Source organism: Porites lutea, chromosome 5 (assembly GCF_958299795.1).
Source record: "Porites lutea chromosome 5, jaPorLute2.1, whole genome shotgun sequence".
Lineage (NCBI taxonomy): Eukaryota > Metazoa > Cnidaria > Anthozoa > Scleractinia > Poritidae > Porites > Porites lutea.
Genome location: NC_133205.1, coordinates 9,698,936 through 9,724,167, shown reverse-complemented (window position 1 = coordinate 9,724,167; position 25,232 = coordinate 9,698,936). Strand labels below are relative to the sequence as shown.

Here is a 25,232-nt window from a genome sequence, read left to right as displayed (position 1 = left end):
TGGAATGATTGTTTGGAATGTTTCAAAAGCTTTACCAAGAACTGGGTTGTGTTGAGTCGACAGTATGGTATTTCTGCGCTCGTTTCTCAGATGTCATTTCGCGGGAAAACCAGTGGTGACGTCGAGTAATGTCGGCTTTTTTCTCTGGCTACTTTTTTACATGTTCTCCAGTCAAAAATGTAGCTGTGGATTATTCTCGGCTATTGTTGGGCTATATGTGGTTCAGATAATATATATATAGCTGAGTTCCAACTTTTAACCCCATTTTCAAAACCATTACTTTATTACTCCATTCAAACATTTTGTCTTCCATCTAAATTAAAAATAGTCTGTGACTAATTGAACGCATAGAAAGTGTTTTAAAGAAGCGCTTTCAACCATATTTGCCACAAATCATATCCTTGAAATTGACACTCTCCAAATACTGAAGAAAATATACGCTTAAGATATTTGCAAAAAATAATATTACAAATTTAACTAAAAAATTACAACTGACGATTCTTTTCTGTTAATAATATTTTAAATACTACCTTTTTTAAAAAAGCGCAGGTAAAATTGAGGATCAATGTCCACATCACCAAGAAAAAGATTATTAAGTCAGATAAAACACAAGGTTTCTGAATTCTGTGGTCACACTACTGCGCATGGCTATGGACGTGTGGCCGATGCCGGTGATTCGCGGGCCCGAAAATGGTTCTGGTTGTTAGCCTGTTGTGGTGCATTTGTGGCCTTCAGTGTGCAGCTGTACTTTATCACGGAGCAGTACTTATCACGACCTTTGAAAACAAGAATTAAAATCATGCATGATAAGGTATGGCTCGTTAATGTGTGATTGGTATTGGCTTTGAGCAAGAGAGAATGTTCTTTCAGATGGGACAGTCGGGGGCGTGGTTAAACCGTGGTCCTCTTTTGGGAAAATAAAGATTGAAATTTTTAAAGAGGAAAATACGCGTGTTATGTTATTATATCGTCCTCTTTCAACTTAGAAACATCTAGCATAATGTGATAAGGCACAAAACTGACTCGCTGCGGAACTGTTGGCACAGAGGAAGACACACAGAGTTAGGTCTCCAGTTGCAAGTACATAAAGGGAGAGGAAAGGCAGCAAAGTGAGAGGGAAAAGGAAAGAAGCCTGAAATTCAGGCCTTTTTTTTAAACGAAAGTTCATTACATTGCTCGTGGCCACGAGGCCACCATCTTCAAAGCAACCCGTGTACTCTCCCTTGGAATCAATTTTTGACTCGCCCCAACTCTCGATCACTGTTCAACGTTCAAGAAGGCGGGAGAGCCGAACAGTATCATCACTAACACTGCAAAATACGTCTGCTTTGCAGGCTATTTCTCGCTCAAAATCCTTTCTCTTTTTTCCCTTGGGTTTTGGCCGCCCGTCCGCGACGCTGGCTAGGCAGAGCAAGTATAGTGTCACGTGACGTCATGTTTTGTTAAATCTCTGTAATTGAAAATGCATTAATACATTAGTTGCTTTTCCTTGCAGAAACTTTCCTTTCCTCAAGTCACTATTTGTAACATTAACATGATTCGCAAGTCAAAATTTCCAAATGAAATACTGCAAGAATATCCTGAATTACTGGACGAGTGTAAGTTATCTCGTTCTATAATTGAAAATTAGTCGCAGATATTGTGCTTTGTTTATAAATTTTTACAGCCAATTTACAGCTTATTTCTCCACCGGTTCTGGGTCCGGTTGCATAAAACCCTCTTAAGATAAGAGGGCTCTTAACTTTTGTTCTGGAACAATAACCTATCGTTTTGAAATAATAGTTACGAGTTCCCTTAATCTTAAGATGTTTTTTGCAACCCGACCCTGGCCGTTACACCTTATTTCTAGCTAACGTCAAAATTGCTGAGTTTAGTTATAGAAAATAAAAATCCTTTTTGGTCACTCAGGTGGATGCATTTAGGTCATTTAGGGGCTCCAAATCCTCCGAACTCTCTTTCCTAGATCCACTGTTTGTTCTCTCTTAGAGACAACAATGACTGATTGTAATGGCGCCCACAACGGGCATGAAATCGAAATACTTAAGAAACCAGAATGAAAATGGTATCATGGTAATAATATATGAAAGTGCTAGCCGCCTTGCGGACATTCTGAATTCCGGAAGTGTAAATAAGACTTCAGGCAATAAGTTTCTTTTAATGCATAAAATAGTAAATTTTATTAAGGAGAACTGGCTATAACCTTCATTTTTTTAAAGAAATTAAGAGGTTAGCATTAAAAGAGTGGAAACTAGAGGAAAGGTTGCTATGTACAGAACGCTAGCCATGCACCTACACAGTAACTGGGAGTGTCTTTAACATAATGGAATTATTTTCTTTAGACCCAGCAAAGGTTCATAAGACTTAAGTCAGATCAACTGAGAACACACGAACATGCATATTATCCACTCTGCCTCAGGCTTTTCCTTTTCAGTTTTCTGGACAATTGATAAGTTTTCCTTATCTTATGTTTTAATAGCATTACTTAAACGGTTGAACAAAACTACGTCAAGGAGTTCAAGGGCCAATAGCAACGCAAAGGGCCTCCCAAACGTTAACGATCTTCCAGAAAAAGACGGTCTTATTGAAAGAGTTTTAACAAGTCTTGCCAAAATTCCTGAAGAGAAACTTATCAACTATGGGCATCAACTGGACGACATGATTATAGGCTGCGTCTTCAACTACATAGACTGCTTGTGAGTATAATGGAGTGACACTCAAACCTTCTAGGGTGGAAAAAGGACTGATTCGAATTGTTGGGTTGATTGAAGACATGACAGTACAGATAGAGCGATAAACTATGAAAATGTGTTTGCACTAGAATGAATTATTCCAAATTTGGAATTCAGGCTTTAACGTGTTACTTTCATTGAACAAAGTCTTATAAATCTTAGTCAATTTCGACCCCGTTTGGCATTTTAAGAGAATTAAGATATTCTAAAAGACCCATGATGACGGATCCAAAATAGCAAAAGTTTTGAAATCACGACATCATGTCTACGTACATTGAAGTTGCAAGTCACCCATTAAAACCAATCTTCAGACATAATAGGCCACTTCCGTCACTTTCAAAAGGAGGCTAGGTGCACAACCTTTCTTTTGAAAATGAGTTTTATTTGCATGAGAATGAAAAATGATCACCGTATCAAAGGCTGAGGACCTACCCTCGTTTTGAAACAGAGGCCCGGGGAAACTCGGAAATGGCCTATTGGACGTGCTTTAAGCCTCTAATTAGGGATTGTCACAGTTGAAGGGTTTTTCCAAATAAAAAGACAATGTGAGGGTTCTGGCTCTTTTATACTACTATTCACCATTATTTTCAGGGAAGAAGACATGCGCAACTCATGGACACATTTCTGGCATAAGCTATATGGCAACTGTTATACGTTCAACAAAGGAATAAATGATGTGGGTGAAACCATAGAAGTGATGAATTCGTCACAGGCTGGCCTTGGTAACTGACTAAAATTCTTACAACAGACTTTTATTTTAGATTTTGAAGTTAGATATTGCATATCGGTGCTGAATTCAAGCGAAGGTCGAGATCGATGTAAATTTTGATCACTTCCTAATTGAATATCCTTCATTTTTCTTCTTAACCTCAGCCATGGCACTAGGAGCTACTGAGGTGGAGCTACATATAATTTCGTATTTTTGCAATATTTAATAATTATTCCAAGAGTGTGCTTTGGATATGAGATGGTGGATGGTTATAATCATCTCATATCCAACAAGTGCGAGTGGAATAATTGTTTTATTAAAAACGCCCAAAAAATAGCGAGTTCTTCCCGACTTTATTTATAAAAACAACGGATTTTCAGCTTGTTTTTAATTTTGAGCAGACGCGTATAGTTACCATATTTGGAGAGCATGGTATAATGGCTCATATACCATAATGGCTAAACTAATCAGAGCTATAGAATTGCATTAACCAATGATTCAGTTTTTAATAAAGTTGGTTACCTCAAGAACATCTCACAACTTGACAGGCTACATGGCAAGTTTATTTATTTATTTTTCTGCAGGGCTAACCTTAGAAATAAACATCGAACAGTTGGATTATGTGAGTGTGCTTTCACAAGAGGCCGGCATAAGAGTTTTTATCGGAGGACAGAGAGAAATGCCCTTCCCTTATGAACAAGGAATAAGTGTTTCTCCCGGTTTTTCTACGGCAATTGAGCTTCGAAAGGTAAACGCAAAACAATAAGACCCTCACCAGCCATAAGAGAGCACAGTAGAGCTTGGAGGGACGAAAAACCTTTGGTCCCTTCTCGCAGCACTAGTTTTCACATCTTCACATCTATTTTTTGTGGGAAGTGAAAGAACCCAAACCACTATTCCAAAAGATTAGGGGACGTAGACCGGTCAGATGGCGTGGCCAACCTTTCCTGGGCTTGGTGGTTTATCTGTAAGGAGAGATCTTTAACTCATGATCCTCCTTCCTCCTTCAGGTGTCGTAATGACTACCTGTAAACAGTGTATGTATGTATCCGTGTAGCTTGTTTCACTTTTGCCATCATAGACTGATTTACTACCTTATTTCGATACTCGATCAAAGAATCAATAAAACAGAAAATATCGGGAAAATGCTATTTCAGTGTGTCCGTAAAATATATGGTGCCTACTTATAAGAGGTCTGTTTAAGGCAAACCATCTCGCTGTAGCTAGAGATAAATGACCACTGACTTAACTCTTACCCAGAAATTTTTTAAACTGACTTATTAATATTTTTATGTTTTGTCTTCGACAACAGCTATATAAAATTATCATTCCAAGCAGATTTTTCTTCCTTTTCATGGCCGAGGCCCCACCACGTCCAACTGTGTTTGGCTGCAAATAATATTCTGCTTATGCGTGAATAAAAACTATGCTTTTCTCCTTCTTGCAATCGCTCTTGAGAGAAAATGGAAAATCGCTTTGCTTCCCAAAGATATTCATTAAAAACAAACTCGGTGATCGAATGATAAAACAATTATTAAACTCAGTTATCGATCGCAATATGTATCGTGATTTGCTTCGGTAAATAATTGATCTCCTCACCACTGACAAATCACGATATTTTGCGCAACCTCTTCCAATAATTGTTAAATATTTTATTCCACTGAATTTTATTCCACGTCCCGAAACAAAGTCGTGTTAAAATAAAGCCAGCTTGGCATCTAGGTAGTAGCGCAACGTTTGAATCGGTCCTAACCATTTTTTCCTTGAACTGATGGGAAACGTTTTTTCCTTTGCGCAAACAGACGTTTCGTCTCATTTAAGGCAATCCAAGACAGTCTTGGATTCTGGATTCAATGCCGTGGATTCCGGATTCTGGGTACTGGATTCTATTGTAGTCTTTATCAGTGGATTCCGGATTAACCTGTAAAAATTTCAAGGAATCCGGAATCCGGATTCCGGATTCTCTTACATGGGGCGGGCCGTTTCATGCAGGTCTGAGAACATGCGTTAATGATTATAATGGCACGGGTTCACCTTCAGAACTCATTGGACAGTGAGATCATTTTTGTCTCATCTTTTCATATTCTTGCTGTCTTGGATGCATAGGTTGCAATTGGAAGGCTCGATCCATTTGAAAATAGAAGCTGCATAAAAACTGGTGATGAACTGATAGAAGGGCATAACATTTTTAGACGGTACAATGTGACCTACACCTCCATGGTAAGTCAGCCTTGGAGATATCTCTAGGATTAATTACAGAGTTCCACCTTGAGTTCGATTGTGTCATTGTCATTTTAAAAAAGTACGTAAAAACGTAATGGACGAATTAATCAATTAAGCTAGTAGTGTCAACATTTTTCTCAGCTAGAGTTTTTAAGTGTTTTCAAAATATTTTAAATATTTCAGTGTCATCCAAGAAGGTTTTTTCTGTAAGAAGTTATTATCTTTTATAGGTGTATGTACTTAAATTTAATTTATAATTCGTTAAACATTGCTAAACAAAACAAAACAAAAATTAACGCAACATTTGATATCGGTAAAGGGAAGTTTAACTGGACAAAAATTGTTACTTTATCTAATCAGCTTTGCAAGATGTCGTGCTTTGCTGAGTTGATGAATGAGAGGTGTGGCTGCGTTTGGTACTCGATAAGCTATGACCTGGGCATTCCTGTATGTGACATTGAAAATATGACAGTTGGTAAGCCCCTTTGCACATATATAGACTGATTTAACTATGCGTGTATACTTAATTTTTTATGTTCTAATGTTTGTGGTTTGCGGTGTATTCCACGATTTGGGGCGTTAGCTTTGTGCAAAAAGAGAGGTCATGTAAGAATAAGAAAGTGATTACCCCAAGTTTGGCCCTCTTTTTATGAAAATTATTTGAAATCTATTCTTGTTTCTCTCATGCGGCATGGTATGAGCAATTTACTTTATGCTCTAGGGTCTGTTTGTTGACCTTAACACTGTTGAAACAGGTTCAGAATGGGAATTCTCAAATCTTATTTGACACGCACAAATAATTTTAATCCCAGTTCTCAACTATCGGTTATTTTACAACATCCAAATCTTCTGGGCACTCAAGTAGTAATCATGTGACTTGAACAGGGTTAATTTTAGAGCCCAACAGCTATTCCGCAACAAAAACATTCCTCGCCTTGTGCGTTCCGCCCGTTAATAATCTGCTAACAACTGTTTTAGGTCATTCAGATATTTGCGAGTGTTTTAAGAAAGAAAAAATTCACTTAAAAAAGAAAAAAACCTAAATTAGTGTAACAGGAATTTTTCTTCTTTTTGCAGTGGTTTGCGTCAATGAAGTGGTCGACAAATTTCATGACGGTGCTTGCAACAACCAGTGCAAAGAACAATGCAGGTAAAACTCTGTCCATTGAGAGAAGGTTGGTTTCCATCGCCACAATCGTTAGGCTCAGTGAAACAAATATTGTATTGTATTGTATTGAGCGTTGCGTCTTTGCAACCGCAACGATCGCTGCGGTTCACTCTCGTGTCTAGAGTCCTCTGGCTCTTTGGCCAGCGGGATGGTCCCCAGGGAAAATTACTGCCGCACCTATGAGTTTGACAAGTAAATGATCGTACAAGTGGTCGTATCGATTCTATGGAAACCAGGCTTTATTTGAACGTTAAACTTTAACTCTTTCCTTTTTATAGCAAGTTTCTCTTACTAATCCACCTCAATTTTTCTTTTAAATTTTAAGCTTTTTTTTGCTATTATTGTGCATTAAGAATTGCTCCATGTAAGGTAAAACAGGAAAGTCTTGGATTCTGGATTCCGGACTCCAATCGTTACAGAGGGATTCCGGACTCCTTGAGCCGAATTCCGAATTCCAAAGCCCAGGAATCTGGATTCCACACGCAAAATTTTCTTGGATTCCGGAATCCTGTTATAATTATTGTTGCTTTTCATGATGTTCTCCATTTCTCCTCAATGAAGGGAAGACGAGTTCAAGTCATCAGTTTCGATGGCAAGGTGGCCTTCAAGACAATACCTGGTATAGATTAAATCTCTTTCCTTGACTAATTAACTCTAAAGTGTCATTGTAAATGCGTCCTTTGTAGTCAGAAAGTTAATATAGAAACATACCACTAACCTACAATCCTCGTCAATCAATAATCAGTCAATCAATTTTGAAACACTTCTGTGCGTTTCCTCTTTCCCAATGTTGATTTGAGTATTACAGTGGTCTCAGTGCTGCATAATACACGTGGCTCAACATTGGGGAGGGAGAGGGCACATTACAGTGAGTACAAAAGTGTGAGGAGTAAATCTCAAGAATTTTCTGAAAAATTCAAGAGAAGCGGTGTCTGTTTCTACTGACGTCATCACTACCAAGATCTTATCAACACTGATATTGACCACTCCAGAAAATACCATAACATACCATAATGCTCTTTGTCACCCCGAATTTTGCATAAGCATTGTCTTCAGTTTCTCTTGGGAGTTAAAATGGCCCCAAGAGAAACTGAAAACAATACTTATGCAAAATTTTGGAGTGACAAAGAAAGAGCATTATGATATGTTATGGTGTTTTCTGAAGTGGTCAATTGCAATGGGACCAGGAGATTCACAAAAAAAGAGGGAATCAGGTCTAAATTGATATAATGCCATGTTAATTTTTTCCAGTGTGACTCTTGTTATTCCGAATGTTCCTGCGATAATCTTAAAATGGATTCAATAACCCTGAAGTCTTTCTTTTTTTTTTACTTTAATTTTCAGACTTCTCTCCTTGGTGAATTAGAACGGCACGTTCCTAATATAACTGAGAACAGGGGAGACGTTGGGTAAGATAGTACTAGTTAATATTCATTCAAAAGTTTTCTCCGTTTCTGGTTGGCTGAATCACCTTGCTAATTCTTCAAAGCCAACTAGCGATGACAAAATTTGGAAGATTTTGGAAATATCCGATAAAAGACAGAAATAGTACAGGGAGGCTGATCTTGGAGGCTGTATCCTCTGATCTACATAATTCTTTGCATCATACTCAGCCTTATTCAATAATTATTAAATAATCATCATCATCACCAGCAGTCATAATCAGAATCATTATTATCATCACGTAACAACAACAACAACAATTATTATTATTATCATTATTATTTTATGGTTAAGTATGTAACTTGCTATACGGACCAAATCTCATAAGCAAATGCTTATCGCTGCTCTATCTCGAAAAAAGGTTTAAAGAAATTTGTAAGACGTCTGTCAACCATGAGAACTTCAACATTTTAACCTGTGTTTATATGTGAGCGAGGGCGATGAAGAAACTGAATTGTAATCTTATCGAAGAAGAGCACTCTAGTCAGTGTTTGAAAATTTCATCGCAGTACACAGTTAAGAAGATGTAAATCGACGGGCAGAGATGCGAGATGTTTTGCCCAAGAGCAAACGAGCGACAAATAAGATAACAAACATAAGCTTACCGAGCGCATCTGGGGCCCTTCCATCTAATATACACCAACCCCTACCATGGATGATGTTCCTTTTTTCTGGTCTTTCAGAAGTAAGGTTAATCCTAGCCCCCTTAGAAATACCGACGGATGAGTTAAAAAAAATTGAAGCCCCATGAGAAATACCTGTGGATGAGATCATGATTTCCTCTGAAACCCTTAAGAAAATCACTATGGATGAGTTCGCCCTTAGTCCATAAATCGATGGAAAAAACTCGGTCGGTAATTTACAGTATGGACCGAAAACTCGGCTAATAAGAGGTATTAAGCATAATGATATTATGTATTAATATTATATATTAATATTGATATTGATAATTGATAGTGATGATAATGAAGATAATGATGATGATAATGATACTGATGATGATGATGACAGCTGTTTTCATAGCAATTAAACTAAATTTCAATGGTTGTTCAGCGATGAAAAGTTACAAAACAAACAAAAGCTTTTCACATAAATGTACAAACGTCAATTCTTTAATACTCCGCCATGTTTACAACACCAGTGTCCTACCAAAGTGCGCTCTGTGTGTAAGTGTGAAACTCGGTAATTGATTTATTTGTTCTTTGTCCCATAGAGATTATTTTCTCAAGTTGAAGATTTACTATGGAGAATTAAACTATGAACTGATCGAGGAAGAGGCAGCTTACTCGGTAAGGCGTGTCGGCGGCTCAAATCTTAATGGCTCTTTCCATACGATAATAATGATTATACCAAAACATAATGTTAAAAGTCTAGAAATAGTTAGATAATTTATGAAGTATCTTGGTAGGCTCGGTACAATTGTAACAATGTAAATACTGCCTCTCGTTCCAAACCGCCTGAGCAGAGGGCAGCTATTATCAGTATCAAAAAAAAAGGAACCAGGTAGGGCTCAGTTGTTCGAAGGTCGATTAGGGAAAATCCAGGATAAATTGAGTTTTAAGCTGGTTTTTTTTTTTTTTTTTTTTTACCTGTTGTTAAAATTGTTCAAAAGCATTTTCCTCTATTCTTTGTTTAGAGCATCTTCTCATGAAATTGTAGGCAAAAATAATTGAACTGAATTTACTTTTAAGCTCACATTTTCGAATTCTAATTTCGCACTAACCCTGGGTTATCTTAACCCAGCTTTGAAGAACCTTGCCCTCACCAATAACATTGGGCTTAGTAAAGCGAATAAAGGGTCTGTTTACACATAGGAAGGGCCGGGTAAAATGTTTACTAGGCTACCGGCGGCTATCGGAGCAGTTAAAACATTCAAACTCCGCCTCGCGCCAAAATCGTTCTAAAAATTAACTTTTCCTTGAAAACACCGTGACACAACTACATAGAAGTTACTCGCCCACTTTATGGGCTCCAGGTTGATCGAGTCTATATTAGTTATTAGTAACGACAAAGTTATCCGTCCGCGATGTGTGGATAGCGCTATCCAACGTTTGAGCAACTGGCCTGGGGTTTGAGAAAAATAATCTTGCACTAAATCGTCCGCTAGGCGGAAAAGCTAAGGGCAAAATCGAACCATCGTAATTCTCCCAGAAGAGTACCAGCCAGAAAACACCACGGCAGAATGTCTGGGGTAAGCAAGTAGGCCTTGCATGCAAGACACTTCAATGCCTTTTCGAAAAATAGGCATAAATGTCGACGGCCCCTTTAGCCACTGGGCACCCAACATCCATTTATTCAATGCCCTCCAATACCATAATACTTTTCTTTTTTAACAGGTGAATAGCTTTTGGTCTGACATCGGTGGTTTAATGGGAATGTGGATCGGCATCTCTGTGTTAACGGTGGTGGAGGTATTGGAGCTCACTGCAACCATTACTGCTACAATCGTGAAGACGCTTAAGAAGAAGAAATCTCACATTAGGGAGGTGAAGCCACAGAAAGAAGACAATTTACAACGATTTTAACAACGTTTATTTCCAAACTACTCTAGAATATAAGTAACCAAGGTGCAAAATACTGAGCATACAAAGAAGAACAAATTAGAGGTACTGTATTATTCAGATGATGGCATTTACTGTTATCACAAACAGAAACAAAATTTAATACCTTTAGCACGGCAGTATTGAATACGCCGTTCCACATTTAAGTGCATTTACATGGACACAGGTTAGTTGTTCATCTCAACACTAAGAGCCATCTTGTTCAGTGTACTGATCATCAGTGCCATTTGAATAGACACTGACATTTTTAGACTTGTTAGTATTTCGGAATTTTTGTTGGGCTCATTTGCTGTTAATAGGAAACGTTAATAAACGGAGACTATGGAGACAATAAAAAGGCTCCATTTTAGTAAAGAAAGAGTTGCTCACGGAATAAAGATGTATTAATTATTAGACAATGTAAAACAAGTGAAAAAAACCTTGATTTTTGAAACAAATTCTCTCAAATCTACCATCGATAACGTATAGGAAGCAGTGTGGAGAATATGATCGGTGATATAACAAGGGTTAAAAGAGTACTAGTAGTTGCCCCTGTTTTTCAATTAAAATGTCATTTGACTAAAAATAAACAATCAAACAAATTGTTTTAATGACATGCAACGACTAGAAGATATAAAACTTTTCCTGTTTACGAACAAATTTAACAGCGCGTTGCATCATTTTAAAGGCTGTGCGTGACGTCACTCTGACAGGAAAGTTTGGTGTTGTGGGCATTTTCTCCAGCCTCTTTCATCTAGAATTCCTTCTTGCTCGTGCTCCGTTAAAAGATAGATAACAAAGGATGAGTACCATAAATTTTCATTATTCAATCAGTTAAGAAAAAAATTATAGGAAAGTAGGAACTTGGTCAAAGTGCTTTCTGGAGCGACCTTGTCAGTTTTTCTTTTTTCTTTTTCTTCTTCTTCTTCTTTTTTATAACCGACACTGGGTGAACATATTATTATATATTATTAATTGGTTTATTAGCTTTTTAGATCAGAGAAAGCAGAAAGTTGTTGTCGATGGTTACCGTACTAAATATGTTTCTATAAATAGGAGTGTTCCTCAAGGTACAGTCCTGGGGCCGGTCTTCTTTTCTATTTTTATCAACGATATCAAAGCTGTTAATACTAATAAGAATCTTCTAGTTAGATTTGCAGATGACATAACTGTTAGCTTGCCGATTGAGGCAAATGTAGGCTTAGATGAGTCTGAGACGGAAGTCTTATCCTTTATTGAATGATCCGAGAACAAGTGCATGAAAGTCAATTTGACAAAAACATGGGAACTGCGTTTACGAGGGATGACTACCAGGAAGCCTCCTGAACCACTCGGGATCATAGGGAGGAAAGAGAAACTGAAACTGTTGGGCGTTTAACCTTTGAGCAAGTGCTAGTAAATTGGGACACTCATATTGACTATTTACTTAGTATGGCTAACAGTAAGTTGTATATTATAAGAATATGTAAATATTATGGCTACTCTATTGGGAATTTGGACTTACTTTTTCAAAGTTTGATCCTTTCAGTCTTCACATATGCTATTGAGGTCTGGGGGTGCGCTTTTTATAGTAAATATTTAAGTAGAATTGTTAAGCTCTTTGCTAGGTGTTATAAGTTAGGTTATTTCTTAAAGAAGCACAGTATCTTGGGCATTCGACGTAATAGAGATATGAAGTTATGGCGAGGGATCTCTTCCACAAACACTGCGTTGAGCGATCTTTTACCTCCACAGAGAACACGGCAGATGAGAACTAGGTCGCATAATTATATTCTACCTAATGTCTGGACAAGTCGTTTTAAATCAGTTTTTATTCATAGATGTCTCTCTACTAGTATCTAATATTTATTTAGTCGTTTTCCTTATGTATTGTTTCGCTTTCCTTTATTCATTTTATTGCCACGTAAATTGCTGTACGTCTGTTTGCGCAATAAATTATTAATAAAGACCTTTATTATTATTATTATTATTATTATTATTATTATTATTATTATTATTATTATTATTATTATTAACAAAGTTAGTCTAAATGTGTAATCATTTTGCCGCTTAAATTGGCATCTTTTATGTAGTGTCAGCTCAAAGATATTAGCTTGTTAGCTACTCTAAAATTCGAGTATAAATAAAGTCTTATGTTATGTTATGTTTTATTCAACCGTAGACAAATTGTTACATTCAACAAATCATGATGTGCAAATTACTCATGACTCACAGTGAAAGTTGTATTTACATAATGTGCAAGCAGAGGTTATAGTGTAGGATTTAAAATCAGACACAATAAGACCTGTTACAAACTTCGATCGCAACATGTGCTTAATCTAATGCTAATGAGAAAAAACCTATTTTTCTCGCTCATTTCAGCTGTCATTTTCTCAGCCGTGTAAATTTAAACGTCTAAGACAGACCCGAGACGCCTAAAACGAGGATATAACCTGGGGCGATTCCCCTTTGGGTTAAATCAACCCTGCTTCCCCTCTCGAGCTCATAAGGTTTTAAAAAAATGATTCTAGAAGCAAAAAAAAGTATGCCCCTTTAGTGTATCTGCCAGTGTGTAATCTCATGTATGAACTCGTACTGTAGCAAAGTTGGATTACTATATTGCATTATAGGCGGTTCTCAATGGAGCAGTCAGCCGTCAACTGGCTTAAAATTCTTCCGTCAACCATTGAGAATGCAAATTAATATTAGTATAGGTAATAGCATGATTAGTAGTGATATTTGGCATAAATACCGCAAGTGGTATTTCGAAATTGTTATACGTAATTTCACGAGCCGTTAGGCGAGTGAAATTTGTGACAATTTTGAAATAACACGAGTGGTATTTATGCCAAATATCACGTACAAATCATGCTATTATTTGTTTATACTACTACCTGCAAAGGTTTTGTAATTTTCGCATGTAGGTATTTCAAATTTATCTGAAATACCACTGCTCTAAGCCAATCAAATTGCAGAAATTTCTCATGTAGTGGTATAAACCGCCAAAGAGTTTCAAGGTATATAAAATCTCACTATTTCAGCAGACTGATCATTTCACGGACTTCTGTCTCCTGAAGAATCTATAAAGCGGAAAAACCAGTTGACATTTTCTCAACACTTACTCTAGACAAAACAAGACCTTACAACTTGCTTATATCTGAAAATATTTCGAAATGTTATACATGTGAAAGAACAAGACAACCTCCAAAGATTTCTAAAACACAACAGTTAATATCAATTTATAATTTATACAGAAGTTAATATTGACTTAAACTCTTGGACTAAATTTCCACTAAATAACCGTCAAACATCGAAAGCTCTAAAATTTAACCATCAAGAATCAAAACTGGAAAAAAAAACCATCAACCGTCAAAGCTGCCACCCCAATGAGATCCTCCTATAAAGCATAATTTCAGTGTGACTTAGAACTTCAACGCGTTACATAAATTATACACTGTTTTTACACATAGTGCGAGAGTTTCGAAGCATGTGTTATCTAAAATACTGTTCGAGGCTGGAATAGTTCCCTTTTTACGTGATAGCCAGGATCTTGCTGGTTCGATGAGTGCAAGTCTTGATCACGTGATGAATTATAATGCACAGCAATTCCAGAATTTCTGCGATCGTCAGAGCAGAAACGCCAATCCAGATACCCACGTTGCCTCCAATGTCTGCTATAAAATTCACCAGCTAAAACAGTAAAAAATAGACGCTATCAGGCATCCTTAGTTAGGCCAGGTAACCTGTTTTATAATAAATGGGGTTTCAACGATCCAAGCGAGATATCTGAATTTGCCATAAAGCGTAAGCTCGCTTTCTATTTTTACTGAATAGCCCTACAGCTCACAGCAAGGGCTCACCATCAAAGGCAAACTGCAGTCAGTTACTGAATTGAGTCAGAAAGAGTTAACCCTTTCAACCCTAATATCAAATACAAATTCTCATTTGTTTCCACTATTCTTTTACTATAGAAGTTGAGGGGAGAAGATTCATCTTGTGTGATCATGTCCGTAATTCTCATGACCACCCTGAAATTTGACGCTGCCATATCACTCTTAGGGTTTAAAGGGTTAACCAAGCTTTACGGACGTTGCCTTATTACTGTTCAGATAACGTACAGAGCTGGAAGAAAGTCCAACATGCTCAGTTTCAAATGACCAGGTTTGCTACAACCTCTTTAAAAGCTTAACTTGTCTTTTGTTATTTATAAGCTTATATTTAGGAAGTGAAACAGTTTTCTGTCGCCTATTGCCACGGATGGCAAGGATGAACTTGGATTGAAACTTTAATTTTTCAGGTCAATTCCCATCATTCTCTCTTGTCTGCAAAAATCACCAAAAAATGATATTTTAATGCTCCCTGATGAAATTTGTTTGATATATTCTTCATAACTCATCAAGAGAATTTTTCTGTTTGGGTTTAGGTTCTATGTAATGACTTAAGCACCCTTCGATTTGACCTAAAACAACAATATTCTCGTGACATGACCCCTTTAATGCCACTTTACGACCTCCAGGTAGCTTACCCCATATCCAATACGTTCTTCGATCACTTCATAATTCAGTTCTTCAAAAAAAACATTAAGCTGAAGTAAATACGAGCTGAAAAAAAAGTGTGAGAGTAGTAACTTAAGTCTTGAGCCAATAGCATTTAAGGGCGTGGCTTTTCAATAGCTGATCCAAAAATTCTTGATTACGAAACGTCTTACACAACGACCCTACCGTTTATCAGTTTACAATAAACTTGTAACCACTGCAAAGTGCAAAGAAATCCACCTGAAGTTGAGCCTGCGATCTGGTAAAAACTAGGAACTTGTCAGAGGGGAACTTAAAAAAAACACGTAACCTCGCTGGGTCGACACCTGATCCTGCGGTACGGTCATCTGATTCTAGTCAGCGTCTGCCCTAATTTGACAGCTGTCAAATGATTACAATGTGGATGTACAACATCAGGTTGCAGACTCCCACACTAACATTTCGCATCGGTTTCCCAGTGGTACGGACAGAAGGACGGACGGAAGGTCGGACGTACGGTCACGTGACTACCCAAATTTCTTGAATGGATAGTTAACCAACGTTCCTTAATTATCTATGGGGGTTCGTGGGCGCGTGGAGCTCCGCAATAAGTGAGTTGCTAAAACTACACATAACAGGTGCACAATACACGGTCTTCAAAGAGATTTTTTCTTCTCGATCAGGGACGCAGGAGATTATACGAAGAATGACTTTTCACATAGCCACAGTGCTGTAGTTAGGAATTTCCCTCTTAAGGGTGCAATTTAAAAGAACACTTTCCATGCGTGTTATGCATACCTTAACAGGTTAGAGGGTATGTTTCTTTTCTCCTGTTTTTTCTTGTTAGCAAGGAGAATTCTCTGTACACCATCAAAAAAGAAACTGAAGTAAGCAATCGAGCCAAATCTCTCTGTAACGGAGAACTCTACTAAGCGGTTATGAACACCCGTACTAGAGACTTTAGAAAAAACTAACCCAGAGCTCCATTCATAGACATTTGTAAACTCGCCCTCAGTAAGAAAGGCTTCATTCTTATCAAGGTTGACCTATTTCAACGTCGTTCCTTGTGCGTTTCGTTTAAAGTGAGGGCTTTTTCTGATGGCTCCCATTTTGAGGGAAAAACCTTGGGAACAAGGCTGGACCTGTTTCTCAGATATCTAGATTTTACACACAAGGAAGGATTCAGAAACCGATATTGTAGGAAGTCGACAACTTTCTTAAGGGGAGCCCCCAATGGTGACTTGCTTGACAAAAGCTTTGGGATAGACTCCCTAAAGTTGTTCCTTGCCACATTCTTCTTCATTCAATTATCTGAATGACCCAGAGCGAAAAGCTCAATGGGACGGACACTTGGTGCTAGTCCCTACAGGATACATCTTACAGCCTCATCTGACTGAATTTCATGTTCATCAAGTTAACTAGAAATATTGCAAGTATCAGGGAAGGTGCATCGAAATACTTAGTTTGTAACAAAAAGTGTATATGCCGCTAACCAATATTTCTGTGATTAATAAACTTAACGTCTACTTAATTCAGCGTTTTACCCGAACTTACACTGACTTTGTTACAAGTGTTTTCATGCAACTTCCATTCCGTGATACTAAAATTTTTTTGACTTAACTTCATCCCCATGTAATTGGATTCTGTATTCCACCCTCTCCCCTGGGGTCCGTTTCTCGAAAGGTCCGGTAAGTATTCGGGTCCAAAACCTGTTAAACAATAACACAGTTCCCAAGCTCGAAAAGTTGCCGGGACCTTTGAAAAACGAGGCCCCTGGATTCCGGATTCCAGAAACTGGATTCCAGATTCAAATCGTTAGCGGGATTCCGGATTCCTTGAAATGAATTCCCAAGATAACGTATTCCACAAGCAAAAATTTGCCGGATAGACTTACATTGGGCGACAACTTGCTGAACGTGATCTTCAGTCAGCTGTTTCTAAAGGCTGGTTTCCACTAGCGAAGGCGTTGGAGTCGGAGTCGCAATCAAAAGCGTAGAACTTTAAGTTACGATCTAGTGAAATCAGCGTTCTGCTTCTGCTGATTCCGCTTACGACTCCCTCGTCTACGATCAAGTGAAAAATGCATGGGTAGTCCGAGTCAGAAGCAGAAGCGGAAGAACTAAACTAATCACAAAGCGTTGAAACGTGCTTGTGATTGGTTTATCCTTCCACTTCTGCTTCCAATTCCGACAATCTAGTTTTCACTAGATCATCGGCAGAACGTAAGCGACGGAGTCGTATTAAAGTGGAGTCGGAAGGAAATGGAAACGTTCTGATTCTTCTGACTCCGATTCCGTCGCTCTTACGACTCCGATTACGACCATTAGTGTAAACAGAGACATTGGATGAAGTGTTCAAATTACCATGATATATCACAATTAAAATCTGAATTAGAAAGTTTGACGCAAAATGTGCAAGAAAACTTTCGTCTCTATAGTCTGGTTTACAGCATATCCAGACTTAAGATGATTAAGCGTGGAAAAGATATCGGGTAAATGTTCTCCAAAATACAACACTTACAGTTGCAATCAATTAACACAATATAGTACCAGCGGTTGGCTTCAGATCGGCCCCAGACCTCAAGACTAACGTAAATAAAATTAAACTTTGTTACCTGGTAAGCCAAAGAAGGGAATTTCGATGTTGATATGGTTAGTTTATAAACATTCTCACTGCAAGAAAATTAATATAAATAATAAGGCTGCAAAAATTTAATCGAAGAACGGGGCAAAAAAATCCCTTTATCTAGTCCTTCGATCGGCTTCGGCAGATTTTACACCCTCTGGCTGGTGCATGGGCGTAGCTAGGGGGGGGGGTCCTGGTGTGTCCGTGACCCCCCCCCCCCCCGTAGGCCTTCTTTTGAGCAAACAACCTACAATATTCAGGTCGCGAAAACGCCATGACAATATCTTGGCCGTAAAAGCCATTGTTGAAAAGCCCACTTTTTTAAAATTTGTGTTTTTGTAAAGTATTTTCGTCATCATGCCGCGATAATACGACTGAGCCCGCTGATACAAGAGGGACAGCAGCGGTATAAACCATATATAGTCGGCGATCCCTGGATGGTGATCTGGTGAGTAGCCTCTGTGACCCCCCCCCCCCCCCCCCCCCTTTGAAAAACCCTGGCTACGCCCCTGTCGTGAATCTGCAATTACTCTTACCCAATAATTGCTCTAATACTCGCTACAAGTAAGCTCCTTTTTGGTTTCCGGTTGAGCAAAATTGAAAAGTTAGACTTACTTGCAAGGTGAGGTGCACTTTCGACTGCAGCCCAAGTTTGACTTTTTGTATCTTTTTAGGACTTTATTCAAGCATTTTGCTGCAAAGTAACATATTAGCATAAGGTGTGCGCTGTATTGTCTCGATACATCTTCAACAACAGGTTCCGAATACAATAGTATACTCAGCTCCTCCCTCGCCAATAAATCCAAATTCAAATTTGTATTTGGATTAATTGTAATGCCCGAGCAAAGTATTTTCCACTTGCAAACTTGTAAGAATATTAAGAGACTGTTAAACGTTAAAAAAAAGTTGGCTAAACTGAGGCTGGCAAATCGATTAAATAACTTTATGTTTCACCTACCAACGGTCGCATTGAGAACGTCACAAACGCGCTCGTTCTTACTGTCATCTCTAGGAAATCGGTATTCTCGGCAGCCACACTTTTCGTTTTCCTTATCAGAAAGACAGCTTTCTCTACAAGCCTAACCAAGGATATATACACAAAAATTCGTAAATTTTTTATTAAATGGTAATAAAGCGCATTTCTATTGCATTACAGGCTTATCTCATACTGAAAGAGTGAACTATACTAGTTCGTTTATCCGGCCAAAAGTGTGTTTTTAACGACACTGATCAAGTTATCCCTAGTTTTTACGTTCATCAACTGAAGGGGGGAAGCTAATGAAAACAACGAGTTTGCCAAAAGTGGCATCTCGCAAAAGAAATAATTTTAGGCATGGAGATTTTTCTCAAAACTCTTCATCAAAATTTTACTCTCCGCCTGTACATAACCGTAGTATATAAAGAGGACAGTTATTTGACGTCCATGGCTCAGTTGTATACATACCCAGACGTGGGACATTTCCAGTCAATGAAGCATAAACAAAACGTTTGACTGGGCGCAGCTGTACTCTTTTATATCGGTTGTAACAACCTGTGTTGCTAAATGCAACTCACGTGGCAGCTATTGTAGTGAAGGCCTTCTATAACCTCTCACAAGCTACTGTGGCCCAAGCTCTGTTGTCTAGAACAAGTCAGGGGCGACGTCGCTGCATTTAATTTGAGATTTGTTGTCATTTTAGCCCACGAAGCAAGATTTCTTGCCTTGCCTAGGATTTTTAATGCAATTTCTTCATTTTTAATGCCCACACTTGCATGTACCAAACCCCTTGCGTAAATATGGAAAAGACCAACCGCAGAACTAAAATCGTTATCGTTAACAGTTTGTCCTTCAATCAGGGGCCGATTTTCGTACCTGCATACTTCAGTTACTTACGGTTGTGGAGTAGGATGCATTGTGTTTAAGCTGAAGAAGATTGCCTTCGCTCAATGGGTCTATTTCTCCAATGCAACTCCCTTTCTTAGAAGTTTTGACGCGCATAATTTTCACCTAAAAGTAACAAAGAAGAAGGAACAATCATAATTTCATCGTAGCAAAATACAATACAGTTATTTCAAATATACATGTTATAAACTAAAAGGGTGGTTTCTTTATCATGGCTGACCTTTCTTATTCCTACCGAGGTTGCAGACCCAGGCCCCACGCTAAACCCTTTCTCGTAAGGGAATGGGACTTTTCCCTTGTCCTCGATCTGAACTCGAATGCCAGCATCCTGAGTCAAATCTCCAAGATATTCGTTTTGCTCGACGTTCATTTCCAGCACCAAACCTAGAGGAAAAAAAAAGGTTAAAAAGCTGCACAAAAATATTACGCATGAATGACTGTCTTTGAACTCAATACAGGTAAATCTGCCAGAAAACTTGCAAAAGATATCCATTTTAATATTCGGTCTATTGATACATTTTATGCTTGTTATTGCTGTGGTTATTTTGTTTTTGTTAGTTTTAGTGTTTTATTTTTTTATTTTTTTTTGTTTTGCATTAAGACCTAGTTTGTTTGTATTTAATGTATACCATCAGGGCGAGCGACGGAAGAGCGCGAGGGACAGCGCGTCTGAAAACTGATAGAGTCGTAACCAATACAAACATTATAGAAGTAGATGCATCCAAGAATGCAACAAGTGCTGTGGTTTATATGTTTGGCGGGCTGACAGGGAAGCTCGATGTATCAGTTCTAAAATGAACCTCTTTACCCCTGCGCACTATTTGTACTTTAATTTGTTATTTCGGTGTAATAACAGATGCTGTATGTTTTTATTGCTATCTATTAGTCGAGAACTATTTATCTAAACACAAGTTAGTAATGGAGATGTAAGGATCTTACCGTAAGCAGGCCCTGGGTCAGCAGCCTTAAGATCGCTATACTTGTTAAAAGTGAAACAGTTTCCATATTTATAATGCCAAAACGAGTCCCAAAACCGACTTTTCCTAAGAAAGAAACATGAAGCTTATAATATACAGTTTAAAAAAAACAAAGGTCGGTTCAATTGGCTAAACCTGGGAGGCCCGGTCCAATAAGCTGATCACCACAAGTAGATTATCATGTCCTCACTCATTCACTTTTAATATTCTCAAATTTACAACTAGTATCTATAGCTATGAACAGACAAAAATGATACAAACATCTTTCCTTCAACACCACTAAGAAACATTAACTTTTGGTTATAACAAAACAGTAACAAACTGTTCAGACTGTTTGAACTTTCAACTCTAAAAGGCCGGAGTTGTTTTATTAGCCAAAGATACAACAGATCAATTTACAGACAATGTCCTTACGTAGCCTTAAAAACAAAAGCTAGTAAAACTATTGAGGTTTCTGAAAACTTCGTGGCTTCAGCAGTGTACGGCAGTGTAAAGGTATGAACACTTCTTGCACTACGAAACAGACGGAGGATCAAAACTTACATGCATGATTTTCCTCTGTAAGTGCACTCTCGGAACATGTCCTTAAACTGATGTCCCATTTTAGTTAGTTTGTCTTCAGACCAGGTAGCTAGGGCTACTTGAACACGTTCTTGCTTCGCCACAAAATCAGACATCTCTGTAAACGATATAAGACAATTTTCAAAGGAAGAAAATCGTAAGACACTTCTGACTCGACTCCCACGCAATGAGCGATTATCAGACTGTGCCCGTCGGGAGCAAAGATCTAAAACAAAAGGACCACGGCTGCTACGATCGTGTTTCTGATTGGTTACATTAAACTGTCTTAGGATTTTCTATCTTTAAATCTGTATTTCGATCTGCATGTATTTGTCTTTAGCAGTCCTAAGACAGAGTTAGTAAAGCAATCAATTATATACATTACTCCGCGACCTAACGGCGACCTTTGTTTAACGTCGATACAACATAAATTTATCACATAGCGAAGCCTAAAAGCGGAGCTCCTACAGAGTAAGATGGCATAAAGTTAATTTTTTAGGATATGAACATTTTAAAGCGAGCAATATTTAGAACACCACTTATTTCCGGATTCATTAACTCAACTGCTTATGTCACGTTGGCTAATTATTAACCAGCATGGGAATCAAATGGTGCTCGCTTAAGCCATGTATTCTGACTCCCTTTTTCTATACCTTTGATGATTATACACCGTAATCCTCTCCAATAAATGCCCTAAGCGAATTTCACGTACCTTCTCCATTCGCCTTAGTATCTTCGTCTGTTTTATTTCCCTTCGTTTTTTTTGTCTTCGTTTTCTTTTTATTCTTCTTTCTTGTCTCATCTAAATTTGTTTCGTTTATTTTGGGTGAAGATGTTGTGGAGATTGATCCCATCAAAGGCGCATGCGTGCTCGATGGGCTAATGATACTTTCTGATATTTCTTCGCCAATTTTGCTGAGGTTTCGAGGGATGTCTCTTCTCACTTTCTTTTCTGACTTCGACGATGATAAATCAGTAAGCTTTTCTCCTGAAAAATATTGCATTTTGACTGCGACAAACGGTACAAACAGTGAGCCTTATACTGTACAATATTGGTTGAGAAAATTTTAAAGAAGTAAGACTAAAATCCATATTTGCTGACAAGGCTACTTTTAGCAAATAAATTCAGCTTGAATTTGTGGCTAGGAGTTTAAAGAGGCTAAAACGATTCTGGTCAATAAACATTAAGCCGTTCCACAATTACATGGGGAAGCTACAAAATTACTTTAGGCTGAGGTCTCTCCCTTACTTAGCTCTACAATAATAAGTTATTCACAAGAACAACAGAGCTTAATTTCGATGTAATTAGTAAAAATATATATAATACAGATGGTAATATTCTGATAATTAACACTTCCTTGAGCTAACCTTTCGATCCATTAAGTAAATTTTTCAGCTGCTCTTGTAGGATTTCGGTGTTGTTAGAATATAGTATGCTTCGGCGAATGGCGTTTTGATTGCAAACTGTCACCACTGGAAAATTAATATTCTGACACAAATACAAAAGCTACATTTTAGTGAATCTATTTATTTTATTTCCCTTAAGAGGAACTTATCCATGCCAATACACCTTTGAAATATCAATACATTGGGGTTGGCCTTAACATGTTTACGCCGACTGCTCGGGGCAAAACCAAACCTAACAAATGAGGCACACACGATCGCGACGCCCACGAAACGAGGATGTTTTACCAGGTTTCGAGCAAATACGGTGCTTTAGAGCTAACTTGTTTGTGTGGCAGGCTTTTGCCAAAGCGGAAGACAAAGTGGGACAGACTCACCTTCCACGAATTTTTTCAACTTTTGACGTGGACCAGTTTATAGAAAAATCCTTCGGCACCACGGCAAAGAGCGCCCTAAAATTAGTAAACTTGCCACGTTTGAAAGTGATACGCCCTAAGCGAGCGAAGATATAGCTCTGCAAGAAAATTTGTGACAAACATTTGTCCCCCCCACCCCATACAAATGTCTGTAAAATTTCGCGACTTTAAGGAGACTTTTAAACTTGGCAGTTTACTAAAATAAAAGGCGCTCCTTTTAGCGACGTTGACAAATTTTCTCTCACTTCTCCATATTAAAAGCTGAAGAAAATTGTGGAAGGGTCTATTCTCCATCCTCTCCCTCACAAATGCCTGCTAAGGAATATTCGCCCATAGCTTTTTAAAATGTCAAACCAAGTCCTTACCCTGACGTATTTCATGGTGATATAGGTTTCCACTGGCTTGCTCATATATTGTTCAGCCAAAGATATTACTTGACTGGTAAACATGGTAAAGGCCCCCAGACACGCCATCACCCAGAACAATCTGCGAATATAGCTTTTGCTGTCCACAAGTCGCCCCAGTCCGTGAGCTGTAGTATAACCACAGAACTCTTTAAGCCTTTCGATTGTTCCACCATCACTTTCCTTCTCGACCTCGCTAAAAAGGTTGTTGAATTTCGGACTTGGTGCAGTATCTTTATCTGACGATTTGGTGCTGTCCTCAAAACTAGTAAAGATTTAGCCAAAAATTAATAATGATCAGACTGACCATGCTCCGATTTAAAAATGACTAGAACGGCTTCGCACACCACAAATCCGGAACGGGCAAATCGTTTCCCCTGAACTTGAAAATATTTATTCAAACAAAGGCAATCTGATCTTTCACTAGGCAGTGAAACTTCGATTCTTCGAGTTCAGTGAAAAATAAGTGTCGACGGTGAAGATTTATTTCTAATTATTGAAGACGAGAGCGTTAACTGTAGGACAATTACTATCGATTCAGCTTTTAGTTTAATTTTTTAAAACATTACAATCAAGCAAAACAAAGGTGATTTTCCCGGACGAGACAGGTGCTCTTGTCAACCTGCTTCGGTTACTTTTATTTATAATTATAGCCACCGGTTAGAACCAAACTGAACAAAAATTGGCCGAAAAAGTTTCAGTCCAGCAGAGACTAATCGAGTTGGCTTAACGCTTTTTTTTTCCAACCAAAATTGGCATTTATTACATAAATTTCCTTTTACATTCTATGGTCGAGTGTTATTATATGATTTGCTAAATATGCAACGGAAAGACAAAACTCCGCTGCGATGTTTATCTTCAGTTGAAAAAAGCAATTACTTGATCTTGATAGCTGTGAAATTCTCAATCATGAAAAGCTGGACTCGAGCATTTTGGTCAGTGTTAAGAGGTTCAAAAGTAATGTTGTATGGAGTCACTTCAGATTATATAATGTTAAAAATTCCATACTAGTAAACAACTGAATTTAAAAGATGCTATGTAGATGAATCCGACGTGTGCTGACCCAGTCATTGTAAGGAGTCGTATTTTAATACCGTGATAGTTGTGAATTCTGTATGTTATATTGATTCAACATTAAGTCATTGAAAGTCAGTCTAATACGTTGATTAAGCTATAACTGTTGTATGGGACCTGACACTTCAATACTGATACATTTGACTAAGCCACGAATGTAGTACTCTCATACAAATACGCCTTTAAATGAAATCGTTCAGGCCACGGTTGTTTAAACGTTGGATAGCGCTATCCACTGGATAAATTACTGTCCAGCTTATAAGTATAAGGGAAACCAGTTGAGGCCTGCACTTAAAACAAATACTTCCTGTTTCTCTTCTGATGACTCTTTTTACTTCCAATACTAGCGTTTCTCGGTAATCGATACCCGGATTCGGTTTAAGGATAAACGGTTTAACATACCCCCTCGGCCGGTCTTAGATTCACCTTGCTCTACCATATAGAGGACTTTTCCTCTAGGGTGATTTGTCTAGTTTAAAGCCATGTGGAGGCCGTTCTAACTGGCAAGACACCCATAAAATCCTAATGGATGTGGATCATTTCTCTTGAGAATCGAACTTAGTTCAGACTTACCAGTTATTCAT

At 38.1% G+C, this 25,232-nt stretch overlaps 2 protein-coding genes across 2 annotated transcripts; one reads left to right on the top strand and one right to left on the bottom strand.

Moving 5' to 3' along the window:
* The first annotated feature begins 548 nt into the window (after positions 1–548).
* LOC140938963 (epithelial sodium channel subunit alpha-like) lies at positions 549–11,050 on the top strand. Its single transcript, XM_073388504.1, has 12 exons — positions 549–811; positions 1,496–1,598; positions 2,477–2,693; positions 3,321–3,451; positions 4,023–4,186; positions 5,545–5,658; positions 6,022–6,136; positions 6,739–6,811; positions 7,391–7,448; positions 8,174–8,238; positions 9,486–9,561; positions 10,609–11,050. Exons 1-12 carry the CDS (start codon positions 566–568, stop codon positions 10,795–10,797), a joined length of 1,551 nt encoding a protein of 516 aa, XP_073244605.1. The 5' UTR covers positions 549–565; the 3' UTR covers positions 10,798–11,050.
* An 8,741-nt stretch (positions 11,051–19,791) lies between these two features.
* On the bottom strand, positions 19,792–25,232 carry LOC140937879 (epithelial sodium channel subunit alpha-like). The gene is made up of 8 exons (XM_073387452.1): positions 25,222–25,232; positions 23,536–23,839; positions 22,719–22,839; positions 22,063–22,338; positions 21,333–21,468; positions 20,752–20,855; positions 20,033–20,196; positions 19,792–19,917 (listed from the first exon to the last, which is right to left on the bottom strand). The coding sequence occupies exons 1-8, from the start codon at positions 25,230–25,232 to the stop codon at positions 19,792–19,794; spliced, it is 1,242 nt and encodes a 413-aa protein (XP_073243553.1).

Bases quoted from the DNA above. Each gene is read 5' to 3' on its own strand.
- LOC140937879 (XM_073387452.1), bottom strand. The intron at 22,840-23,535 runs GTAAGGACTTGG...TATTTGTGTCAG, and splicing joins TCACCATGAAATACGTCAGG to AATATTAATTTTCCAGTGGT. The intron at 21,469-22,062 runs GTACGTGAAATT...TATCGTTTACAG, and splicing joins TACTAAGGCGAATGGAGAAG to AGATGTCTGATTTTGTGGCG.
- LOC140938963 (XM_073388504.1), top strand. From the start codon at position 566: ATGTCCACATCACCAAGAAAAAGATTATTAAGTCAGATAAAACACAAG. The intron at 3,452-4,022 runs GTAACTGACTAA...ATTTTTCTGCAG, and splicing joins TTCGTCACAGGCTGGCCTTG to GGCTAACCTTAGAAATAAAC. The intron at 6,137-6,738 runs GTAAGCCCCTTT...TTCTTTTTGCAG, and splicing joins CATTGAAAATATGACAGTTG to TGGTTTGCGTCAATGAAGTG.